General features: G+C 39.3%; 1 protein-coding gene across 1 annotated transcript in view; it reads right to left on the bottom strand.

Moving 5' to 3' along the window:
- Positions 1–12,790, bottom strand: part of lamc3 (laminin, gamma 3) — a 45,554-nt gene that overhangs the window by 11,564 nt on the left and 21,200 nt on the right. The window contains exons 8-12 of the mRNA XM_077738123.1: positions 12,608–12,744; positions 11,892–12,011; positions 8,708–8,903; positions 5,098–5,201; positions 3,984–4,211 (exon numbers count right to left, since the gene is read on the bottom strand). Coding sequence (XP_077594249.1) covers positions 3,984–4,211; positions 5,098–5,201; positions 8,708–8,903; positions 11,892–12,011; positions 12,608–12,744 — 785 coding nt within the window. The remainder of the gene's footprint in view (positions 1–3,983; positions 4,212–5,097; positions 5,202–8,707; positions 8,904–11,891; positions 12,012–12,607; positions 12,745–12,790) is intronic.

Here is a 12,790-nt window from a genome sequence, read left to right as displayed (position 1 = left end):
AGGGGTCTTGGTGACAACGTCGCTGCCATTGACGGTGATAGACAAACAAAGTTGCTCTAAAAACAAATGCTGTCACATACATTGACTATGGGATGAAATAAAGTTCTAATTTAATCTAATCTAATGCCAAAACATTGAATATGTTCAACATTCCATTTTCCCATCCATATTTTACCATCTTTTTCTTAAGTCTTGGAACTCTTACTGAAAAAGAAACCACACCAAACATAGACTATTGACTTTCCTGACCTGAATGAACCAAAGCATCTTATTTGGCCCATTAAAAACTGCCCAAAAATAAATTCTGAAATATTTAAATCTATCCGAAGTGGACACAACACGGCACACTTTGATGACTGTCCATAAAAGGACTAACTCCAGAAGGTCGGAAAAGGACAAAACATCTCCAAGCGACCCGCCTACCGGTAAACAAATGTATAGACGCCATAACTCTCTCCCCGGATGGCGCGATTTGTTTGCAGCCTCGGCGCTCATCCATCAACGACTGCCTTTTTTGCTAAGCACGTGGATCCCCGCAAGCAGACAAAAGCCCAAAACAAACAAATAAATAACATTCTTACAGTCCGCAGTTGGGCACATGCTGGTTTGTCACGTTGACATTTGTGCAGGGCCAACTTTCCAAGGGGAGGGAATAATTCAAAGCTCTTTTGCATGGCTTAAATGTCACAAGTGCTGCAGTCGTGAAGAGGAAGCCAAGAATCACATTTTTTTTTTGTAAAAAGGGAAAAAAAATGGGAAAAATAGGCTTCAGAAAAGGAAATACCTGTCTCATGGCATCAATTGCTATACAATAAAACGCTTGGCTCATTAGTATGCTAGTAGCGAGTCATTGTTTACCCATAAAAGGGTCACGTATCTTTCCCGAATGGCCGTTTAAATGCCATTTCTCCAAGGCCGTCAATGCAAAAAGTGGAGTGCCGAGTTTATCCAGTTGTTTGATTTCATTCTGGCTATCAGATGTTTGATTGCAAAATTAATCAATGTGGAGTTTTTACTAAATATACTACTTGGAAAAGAAATATTTAATACATTCTGGAATAATTTGAGGAGATGTGGAACAAATGAATGAGTTTATGCTTGGAATAATATTATTTTTTAAGAAATTGGCACTTTCTAAAGAGTATTAAATGACAATATAAAATAAAATAAATTACCTTAGAGTATTACTAGACTTAATTCAATATGCAATACCACTAACTTAGGCCATACAATGTATATATTACAATATATATACTACATAGAGTCCCAAAACAACCAAATATATTGATATAAAGACAAAATAATGGACCCATATATATATATATTTAAATTAATACATGAATTAAACAGTAAAATTACCTATATTCATAAATGTACCTATTCTCAAAGCCATATAATAAAAGTATTTTGTCCCAATAAAATGAATTATGCAGCATTTCAAAAGTGAGCACAAAAATAATAACGTCAATAAACATTTAAACTAATTTTGCTTAAATATGAGAATGCCAGCCTTAATTTATTAGAACCCATCATTGTATGTTTACCTATTATTCAAGTAATTCTATGTTTTATAAAATAACTACACTTTTTTTCTTAATTTAAATCAATTACATCTCATACAAGGACATGTATACTTTTTTTCCATCCCTTCAGAATGGCAAAGTTATCCCAAGGTTAAAAACAAGTATCAATTTTCTTGCGACAAAAGTTCAACCCAGTCAATTTCCCCACAAATCCGCCAAGTTATCTTTAGCCACGCGTTCACCCTTTGAAGATAATAAACATGGCGCTTGTAACACGCATGCAAATGATGAAACAAGTGTTAAATACGGAACGTCCTCTCGAGTCCCTCTTTTAACCAATCCCGTGGGTTGTCCTGTAGTGGCAGGCAAGTGGAAACGCGCCAACTAAAATTAGCTTCGCCGCCTGCTCGCCGGCTTTGGCTTTTTTGCGCATCAACAGAAAAAATTTAGTCGCCAACATGTCCCCGACCCGCCTAATTTCCGCCCTGAATCTTAATCACGGAGTAATCATGGGTGGAGCCAGAACACGAGGGAGGGAGTGGAATTTATTCAGCCGGGTTGCAGCTCGCTAATCGTGATTTATTAACAGGCGGCGAATGGTGAGGCTTTTTTTTTTCCATTCTGTTTGCAGTCGTGCAACAGCAGCACATTTCCAAAGGTTAATATTTGCACTGGAAATGAGCAATGTTGCCCCAAATCGACACGGGCTAATGACGGAACTTTTTGATTCTGATTGTATTTTTTTTTCTGTCGGACTACAATCGAATGAGACGTGCTCAATTAATCAATTAAATAGACGTCTAATGCATTGCAAATTTCAAACAAGGGATTTCAAAAGAAACCTTCGCATTAAATGGACAAGATTTGCACCATTACTAATAAACATAACTTGATTATACTTGACAAATAAATGAGAGAGCTGCAATAATTGATCGATTTAATAGAGTAGTTGAGTAAGAAAATATCTTAAATTTAAATTTGGTGCATCCTTTCAGAAGATATGTTTTTATAGTTTGTTTTGAAAGTGTTTTATTTAGTTTTATCATTTGTGAGCATACACTGTACTCTAACTAGTTGATATAGGTCATAAAAATTAGATTATTTGTTGTTTTTTGGCCTTTTTAGAAGTATATTTGCAATATTTAAATTTTTTTCATGCATAAGAAATATATGTATGTCCTGTTTAAAGTGAGTCAAATGCCTATTGTGTATATAAATGTCTATTTTAATTAGAAGAAGCACGAATAAAAGTAGCTTGAATATTTTTCAACCCAAAATATTATGCAAACCTGGTAAAATGGCAACCAAATAGCATCACTACAAGTCAAATACTTGCCAATGACCATTTCCGACAAATAGACCAAAAAGAGCTGTGCTGCAAGGACCAAATGAGAGCAGGTGCAACGAGGAATACGGAAGATGTAAAAGAGCAGGAACAATCTGACCAGTGTTTGAGAGCAGCAAAAGAGTCTCCCCCGACTTGGCGAAACGCAAGCAAATGAGACGTCGTTGGCCTCACGCCACATACTAACCGGCCTAATCAAACGCTTGGGCCACAGATGCGCTCTGAAAAAAATAGTAGTGGCACAAGATTTAACAAACTTGCAGATCGCTGCCAACCCTCCCCTATCAAGAGAATTGGACATATATCCCTATCAGTAGAAGCAGACAATTTTTTTTATAATCTTAAATATCACCCAACATATAAACCTGCAATGAATTATCTTATTTAAAAATGAAGGCAATATTAAATGCTGCCTGAATGCTTCTTTGCATAACAATACGACTTTTTCCAATATTACAAAGTCAATTCAATGTGTACTTATAATGCAATGAAGTAAATTTCAGATAAAGCATTAATAAAAAAAGCTATTTTGCGCTTTTTCTTGCTGAAATTTTAGACATTAAAAAATAAAACAATCGTTGCATCGTACTTATTTATGTATGTTGGAGTCTAACATTGAAATTTCCCAAAGAGAAAAATCTATTGGAACGTGCTTCAGTCTTACTTGAACTTGTTTAACCCCGCCCCCTTATTAATTCATCAAGATCAGCACATCAAACCCTGCGATAAAATCACCATGAAAGTGACTAGCCGTTCACATCTGCTAACGGTTGAGCTCGAGGAATGATAAAAGATGAGAGAACTATCCGTCTGCTTTCTTCTAGAAAGAAGCTTACCTCCTTTAGCCCCTCCTCCATTTGCAAAACGGCGTTAAAAACACTCGAGAGCACCCCTCGTCCTCGTGCACTCTCGTCAATATAAATAAATAAGTTCACCGTGTTTAGGCCGCCCGAGAGATGCCACTTTACAATTTTACGGGACATCGCTCGTGGGAAGTGAATTCCAAAAGACCCCCAGAAAAAGATGGCGTCTTGAATAATGAAAAGAAAGAACTGTGGAGTTGTGGTAATCAGGATTTAAGTTGAGAGTTAGGGAGTGTTTTGTTAATGGCTTACCGGATTCTGGGTGGCAAATTCCATGGCGGTTGCAGTCGCACGGGATACAGCTGGAGAAGGGACCCCCGCCCGGGTGTTCTCGGGTGAACCCGGGCGCACATTGTTCGCAGAACTGACCGAGAAAGCCAGTGGGACAGTGGCAGGTTTCCACCCAGTGGGCAGGGGGCGCCGTCGGGTCGGGGGTTGGAGACGCGGAGGTCAAGTTAACCTGGCAGAGCTGCGACGTATCTACAGAAGAGAGACAAAATGACATTGAAAAATTGTATGACGGGATGGATGTCAATGGATTTGGCATTAAAATGGGCGTATATTCTTTATCCTCTGCAAAAACTGTCTATCACCCTCAATGGTGATATTACTGAATGATTTGGAGACCTTTGTTCATCATCAAAATGTACAAAAGTTTAACATCAACAATTCAAGTTGAAAAATAAAATGTATTTATTGATCTATTACTATATATTGATTATTTTTTTATGACTATATACTAATTATTTGTTTATCATGACTATATATTGATTATTTGTTTTACATGACTATATATTGATTATCTATGTCTTAGTTGTTTGTGCACTATGTGGTAAAAGCTTTAATTCTCATTATACTTGTGTAATGACATTAAAAGCATTCAATTCAATTAGATCATTTGGAATTAACCCAAACAATGTTGTAAAACGACCCTAATTGCACACTCTGGCTGTGATTAAAATTCTGAAGGTAAATGCTGGGTGGAGGGGCTATGGCACACCGGTGAATAGAAGGATAGGCCGGGACCGTCTTATTATGCCGTCGCACCATCCTTTCATTAAAATGGACGGAATGTCGGTGAGGGCGACTCGTTAGAAGCGGTCACGCTCCGCCTGGCTCGCTCACGTCGTCCTCATTACACCGCCAATCGTTTTCATCTGTCAACCGATGGAACGTCACAAATCGGCCCGGGAAAAAGGCCAGTAGATTCCCCGGGTATGGGAATGGGTAAAAAAAAAGACAATTCCCAGTGGAAAAGGGCGACTCTGATTAGCTGCCATTGACATTTTGACTGGGAATGTTTGTTCAATGCTTGTCTAATCCAATAAAAACAAAAGCGGGAGTTTTCCTGCGTTTGGCAACTTACAGTTAAGTCCTCCGGCGTTGCTGACACGGAGCGCTGTGATGTTGCGCAGGAGGCGTCCAAACTCCAAGGTGGATACTTTGGGGGTCATCTGGTTTTCACCAAGCCTGCCATGACACCAGATTAGATTAAATTAGATTAGATACATTTATTCATCCTGTGTTTGGGAAATGTCATTGTCACAGTAGCAAGAGGGCGAGAATACAGACACAGAAAAAGACATTTTAGACATAAATAGGTAATTAATAAATAAACACATCTTGTTAGATCACAACAGATGAAACAATTTGACAAAAATCTGCCCAAGTCCACATATGCACTTGACACCAAGACGTAAGATTCAAATATGCTGACTTTGACACGCTGCAGTTTTACAGCGCCGGCTGTTGGGTGACACGTCGGACGTGTATTCTCACGCCGTGTTTTATTGCCTTCGCCACAGGTGCTGCGTCAGCACTTTGTGCAAAGATGGATGACGCCATCTTGGAGCAAAGTACAGTCAACACACGCTACATTGCCGTTAATCGTTTTTGTCTTCCGTAAATCATCTGTCAAGCAAATTTGATTCCCAATTTCAACGGATTTTAGTCTGGTTTGTTTCTAGACCAGTAGACTGACATTTGAAGTTTGTTCCAGACCAAAACTCTGTCCTTGGTTGACTACAAAATCCAAAATCTTAACAGTAACAGTCACAAAACTTTAAAAAAGGGTGTAAATTCTCAAAGTGTGGCAAAGTCTGGCATTGCCGTGTGTCTTAATGAGCATGTACTTCATTAAAGAGAGGCAATTACAAAGCCGGGACCCTCAAGGGAAGTTGCATTCACTAAGCTGGTCAGACAGAGATAAGCGACCCATGTGAATAAAGTCGGCGCCGCCTTGGCCCCAACGGGTAGGCTTTGTCAAGCTGTAATCAGCGGCGGGCAGAGACAAATTCTCATCCAAACTGAGCTCGCCGAGCTGGGAATCGCAAGATCGTCATCGAAGAAAAGACCCAGATCATCCTCAATGGCGTCAAAGTGCCCAGTGACATTGACAAAGACGGTGATTTCTTCATTTGTTGACGTTTCACCCCTAAATTGTAGATAATCAAGATTTTTTTCCCACTCCGTCACATGTGAACCTTAAAAATGTGACATTTTTTTTCTTCCAGACATCTTCAAAACCACATAAAGGTTGCTGGAACCAATCCTGGCTGACATTGGTCTCAAGACAAACTACACTCAAAACTGGTCGCCACTCTATTGCTTTAACTCACATTTTTTTTGCAGAGGATAAAGAATACATGCCAAGTTATTTTCCTTTTAACTCACTGCACTAATAGTAATTTTCTGCAGAAGAAAATCAAATATATGCAGTTCAATTCCCCCAAAATTTAGACATCTATCCAAGTGTATGGCAGTAATAACCTGAAATATAATACCCCATAATTTTCCCATCATAACAAGCGTGCCTAGCAGGTAATCCTTCACAATAAACACATATTCGCTCTACTCCCCCCATTTTTTCGTATTAAAACAGCATTCTGTATGGAAAAAAATAAACATGTTAGTATTTTTTGTCTCACGTTGCAACCAATCATCTCGTCTTTTCATCTTTTGCCCCCGATCTTAAATCCCACCGCATCAATTTAATTCGGCGCGCCGCTAAGGCGCCATGATCTTTGTTGTTGCTGGCGTTTAACTAGCTAAGATATTTAGTGAACCAGAATTTGGATGCTGTCAGTCAAAGAGAGTCAAGAATGTATACTGTCGCTCATGTTTATTTAATCAAGGCGCTGATTTGCCAGCTTTTGCTTATTTGGGATATTGCGGCGACAGATGGACGCGTGTGGATTTCACGTTCATTTACAAGAAGAGTGCTTACACTCTCGCATTGGCCCGAATATAAGACGACCCCGATTAGAAGATGACCCCCCCTTTTTTCCCCTCAAGACTCAAGTTTGAAAACATAGTTTTTGAACACCAAATTAAATTATAAACAGAAAATACTGACAGTCAATCTGAAAAAAAAAAATCATATTATATTTATATCTAAAGATGTCTAGCGCCATCTAATATTGCCAATGTGTATAATGTATAGATTTTAAGACAACACTTTTTAGTTTTATTTCAATGCAAAAAAACACTGTCTTATATTCGGGTCAAATTTGTACTATTCCCAAAGAAAAGTTTAATTTTCACAAACTCTAACAAATGTAATAGTAAAACTACTGAATAAAATAAATGCACACTCGATAATACTATCAAATGATTTTTTTACAAATTAAATATAATTGAAAATTCTTGTACTAAGGTTATGTATATCATTATGGAATTTATGTAACAGAGCAAACATAAATAAATAAGCATGTGTTTTTTTTTTAAATTAGGAGCATATTTATGTATGTTAGCAGCAAATAATGAGCTCAAAAAAGTAATGCAATACCAGAAATTGTTAATGAATACAAAAAAAACTGCTTAATAAAACAAAATAGCAGTTCCTCTCTTAAATAAAATACGAGGATAGAAAAATGGTAAAATATGCTTCTCAATGAATTATTGGAATGTCCTTACTAATAAATGAAATGAATTCAATTTAAAAAAAAAATCCAATTGACATTAAATATTTGAGAGATAAGAATCAGATAGGAGTTTTTGCAATTGACACATTTTTTTGTGTGTGTGCAAAAATTATGCTTGGAGGGGAAACCATGTGCAAAAAAGTGTGAAGCTGAACCAAGTGTGAGAGTCTAATGAGACCTGCACAGAAGCTCTTATCGGAAGCGCTCCATTGCCTCGCGCCAGCAATGAGCTCTCTTAACTGGGACGTGCTATGCCGTATGTTTGTCTTTGGCTTAAATCTTATTGTATTCAGATAAAACTAAAGCGCCCTCTTTTGAAAATACACTTGAATTTTTTATGACCAAAAAGACCCAATTTGACAATGGGAAAAATGTCTTAGTTGTACTTGGGATAAAGATTATTTCAATGAATCCATTAAAGTAGGAAACTTAAATATAATAGAACTGCCAAATACTATCAATTTTTCATAGTTTGCGACGCCAGTCTTTCTTTCTTGCTCCAATTTATATGAAAACAAATTAAAATGTTGCAAGTTCGATCTTTATCCATTGCTAGGACCCCACTACCAAAATAAGATGATGACTCATTGCAGGGGGCTTTGTCAACAACATTAAAATAGGAATCAGTTTGAAATATAGAATTAATTCACGATAAATTAAGTTGCGATAACCGAGGGAAGACTCTACATTTATATGTACAGCATATTTATAAATTCATTTTCTTTAACACTCCTCAGTCAGTGAGTAAATTTCTTCTTGCCTGTGGCTGATTTCTTCCTATTCTGAGCACATCTTTGACCAGGGCTCAGCCAAGGACGTGGAATAAAAAATAATTTAAAAAGGTTTAAAACAAAACAAAAAGAAAATAATGTCATTCAGCCAAGCTAAGTAGGTGATGGCAGACATTTTTGGCACTGTTGAAGGGTACTACCGCAAAACCAAAATACTATTTATGGTTACAACATGTGCATTTTTTGCATCACCTGTGAAAATTTTAGGCTTGATTTCTAACTGACCCTCATGGGAAGCTGTCAAAAATATCCCCCATCATACCTGAGGACAAAAGTTTTCCTCGGCGCTGGGTCGTCGTCTCGATGCACCGGGCCGGGCGTAAGTTCAGCGCTGAGACTGATCCCGGCACCTTCCAGTAGAACACTGACATGATCTGGAAGCAGTTCCAGGGTCTCCGAAGTGAAGGTGATGGAGAGCAGTTGGTTGTAGCTGAAGCTTTGATCTCCCACCAATTTATCTGCAGAAGGAAAAAACATGTCATTTGATGCAGAGGATAAAGAATACATGCTAGTGACAGACTGCTATTAGGAGCCACAGACGGCCTGTCCATTTTGAATGGAAGACTTTTATCACATCGGACGAGTGTTGAAACGCTTCTGCTTGACATAATCAGGTTGCAGGGTTGTCATGGCGACCCGTCTTTCACATCACTGCAGTGGTTTTGGCTCAAAAAACGTGGAGAAAAATAATCGGCAGCTGAGCGCCCTTCGTCATCTCCCCCTTTTTAATGTTACTCATTCCTGGCTTTTACTATTGCATTTCCTTAAGCCTTTAGTTCCAGCGTTGTTGCTTGTACCTCTGCCACCAATCAGACCTTCTCACTCAATGTGGAAGCATTTTCTTTCAAGGGCTCACTGAAATGAATGAATTAGAAGAGGTTGCTTTCTGGCTTTGACTAAAATCATAATGAATAAATGCCTCCTACCATACATATTTCTCACTTTCCACGGTTGACTTTATCAAAAATAAGGCTGATTTCCTTCCTGATTACTCTGTTTCCAAATCAGGTGTTTTTCTTGACAATCAATTTCCAGTTTTTTGATTTTAAGGCAATTCTAGGGTATGGCTTATATGCAGTTGCGACTAATATGCGAGAAAATACTGTAAAAGTAGAAGGATTTCCTTGCGTCTTTTAATTTTTCAGAGCTCTGTTATTCTGAGAAAAACATTTGGTTCTGACACCAACTGAGCAACATTTTCTATCAATAATCTAAAAAAAAAATCAATGAAAAAGACCCCAGTACTAGATTGTACCTGCATGTTCTGCCGACATGTGTCCTTCTCCCTTGGCTCATGTTCTACCAGATATTTTTTTGTATTGAAACCCTACCCTCTGTGACAATTTCCTTTTCTTGCCCTGCCAGATTGCCATAAGGAGACATGGGAGATGACCGCTACTATTCGCCGTCCTCCAAAGCAAACCCCTTCACGCACTCTCACAGCTGATCACGCTTGTTGCGAGACCTCGCCAGCTGCTCTCTACCGGTCAGTCTGCCGTAGTTGCCGCGGGGGACTCGAACTCCGTCTGTGTCAGGGATCAAACAGCTGTCCAAGATCGGAGAAGGGGGCTTGGGGCCATGTGATCACACCCGCATCAAACCAACTTCAATTTCAAATACCACCAATTTCAAATGATATTTTTCCTCATTGGAAATGAATGTTAAATTTCTATTTTTTGGGGACGTTTGGATGATTCCATTGTAGTTGGATATGACAATGCATGGTGATAATCAAAGTGATAAAAAATGAATTCTAAATAACAAGACGTTGATATTTCGGCTATTCTTAAATTGCGTTAAACCTCCTTTATGATCTGGTTCAGATTTTTGACCCACTGGCTTGAGGGCAAAACAGTCTTTTCAAGGCGATAAAGAAAATACGCTCATTTGTATTCTTGTAGATCACCTTCTTCATTGCCAGATGAAGAGAATTTGACATTTGTCAATTTGACATGAATTCTCATCTCTACTTTTCCCAAAGAAAGGTAATTATTGTTGATTCTAGTTTTCTGTCAATGACAAGACATCCGTTCGAGTGATAAATGGCAAAAAAAGGCCATTAAATGTTGGGGACAAAGCATCAGGGAGCTCCAATGCCTGGTCGCCTTTCCGATTGTCACGGAAAATTCGGCGACATGCCTCCGTTAATGAAATCCTTGGACCCCTCGGTACCACCCCCCCGCTACCCGCCATTTTACTTTCACGCCACCGAGCCCGACACCCACTTGTCATTCGCCATTTGGGAGCACGCGAGCATGACGCCGGGTTCGGTCGAGTGTCAGCTTATGTCTCTGGAGTGGCGTGATACACTAATACCGACTTTGGACCGCTTCGACTTTTCTTAAAAAGGATTGATGGAATCCTGCCCTCGATGCGACTGCCGAGAAGGGAGCGGGTCAGAAAAAAAGCCATCCATGGAAATGAGACAATCTATGTCGGATAACACTTTAGCAACAACAAAAAGCTGTAACATTGTTGTTGTAGTGTACAGACCTAAATACTCCCTCTATCTTTATTTAAATTACATTTGAATATTTCTTAATACATGCCTTTTTACTTGACTTTGTACTTTAGACTTTTTATACTTTAATGATGAGTGATGAGTATGTTAGTACTTTAGTCCTTTTATTCTGTTTATGTTTCATATGTACTGTTAACGGATGCACTTTTTTATTTGTATCATATCTTATCATAGCTGACCCGGCCCATCTGTCAAAAGTCAATGTGGCCCCTGGGTCAAAAAGTTTGCCCACTCCTGGTTTAGGGAGTAAAGTTCAATATCATGATAGGGAAATTGGGCAAGTATTAGAAAAATAATCCTAGTCATTATACTCGTGGCCTCCCAAAGACAACAAATGCCATCAACGCACCCATGAAGGGGTCTCACGGGATTCTCCGCCATTCCGCCGCAATTTGAGCAAAACCCAGACGAAGGAAGCCATAGTTTAATGGGCTTGCAAAGTATTTTGCTCCTGGCGGCGGACGAAGAGGCGCCGCCAGGGGGTCCCGGCACTTTTGGCAGCAAGAAGCCATTTTGGCAGCAAAGCCAATTTCCACTTTGTTGCCTCTCCAACGTGGTCAAATCCATCAGGCCTTCTCTGCCGGAGAAGCTGATAGAAATGAGCCCTAAATCCTACGGCGAGGGCCAGCTTATTCCCTTATCTCCTAATAGTTCCGATAAAGGATTGGGACGGAGGGAGGGGTAGGGCGGTCGGACAAAATATGGCTTGTGCGACCTGCTGCCAAATACCGCAATTAATCTCGGGAACAACGGAAACCAGGCTTGAATAGTACAGTCGGCGTTCTAAAACCTGCATAAATGACATATTCACGACAAGGGGGTTTACTATCTAAAAATAAAACACAAATATGGATAAAAACACATTCCAGTGGACCGGCAAAACAATGATCGGTAGAAGATATAGTCCAATATTTATCAGGCTTACCCGGGGCCCTGTAGTAGCCGGGGTCGTCCTCGGAGAGAGGCAGTAAGTAGACTTCGCCCTCCTTCCACAGCAGGGGCTCAAGTCGACCCCCTGAGAACTCGCCCAGCCAGCCGTCCTGATCTGGAGGCAAGAAGATACACATTTATTTCCAAAAGTTACAGTGGGATGCGAATCCCAACAGTTTTTCCCAATCGGAGATGTTTTTGTTTCACATTTGTTCCATATGGCTGCATTAGGTTAGTTTTGTTTTTAATTTATTCATTGTGTTTAAAATTTGATACTATTTCAACAAAATCTAGGTTAATTTGATTATGAATGAGGCTGCTAAAATGAGATCATAACGACTTCTTTCATATAAAAAGATAAGTCTTACTGTGCCTTTTTTAAGACTTTATTATTGCTGCCATTGTATAACGCACCTATCAAATTTATTGAGTAAAACTGCAAATGCAAACATGATCTGAGTTTTGTCCTTGATGGCAAGTACATCTATCCAAAAGAATTTCAAGTCATCCGTTTATTTCATGGCGACTATTCAAAATTCAGATGAATTAAAGACCGAAATAACCCTGAAACGTCTGCTTTGGAACATAAAAATATCCGACTTCCCTATGTCCTCCAGTTTGGGGCTTTGCTCCAATCCAAACAAATATAATTGGTATGCTACACTGAGTCGAGTTTATGTCAAACAGAATCTGGCCGGGTAGATAGTTTACCTTCCATGAAATCTGAAGTGATGTTGACGGCCGCAAAGTGGTTGGACGAGGAGCAGGCCTGCGAGTGGCCGAAGCAGAAACACGCTTGGCAGCCGTCCGGGTCGTTTTCTTGCAGGTTGAAGAATCCTGGCTTGCACCTGCGTCACACGCTTAGTAAGAATCACATTTTTTTTTCCACATTGT

The sequence above is a fragment of the Stigmatopora nigra genome, chromosome 17 (genome assembly GCF_051989575.1).
Source record: "Stigmatopora nigra isolate UIUO_SnigA chromosome 17, RoL_Snig_1.1, whole genome shotgun sequence".
NCBI classification, from domain to species: Eukaryota; Metazoa; Chordata; class Actinopteri; order Syngnathiformes; family Syngnathidae; genus Stigmatopora; species Stigmatopora nigra.
The sequence above is the reverse complement of the archived record's forward strand: the minus strand, read 5'-3'. Positions and strand labels throughout refer to the sequence as shown.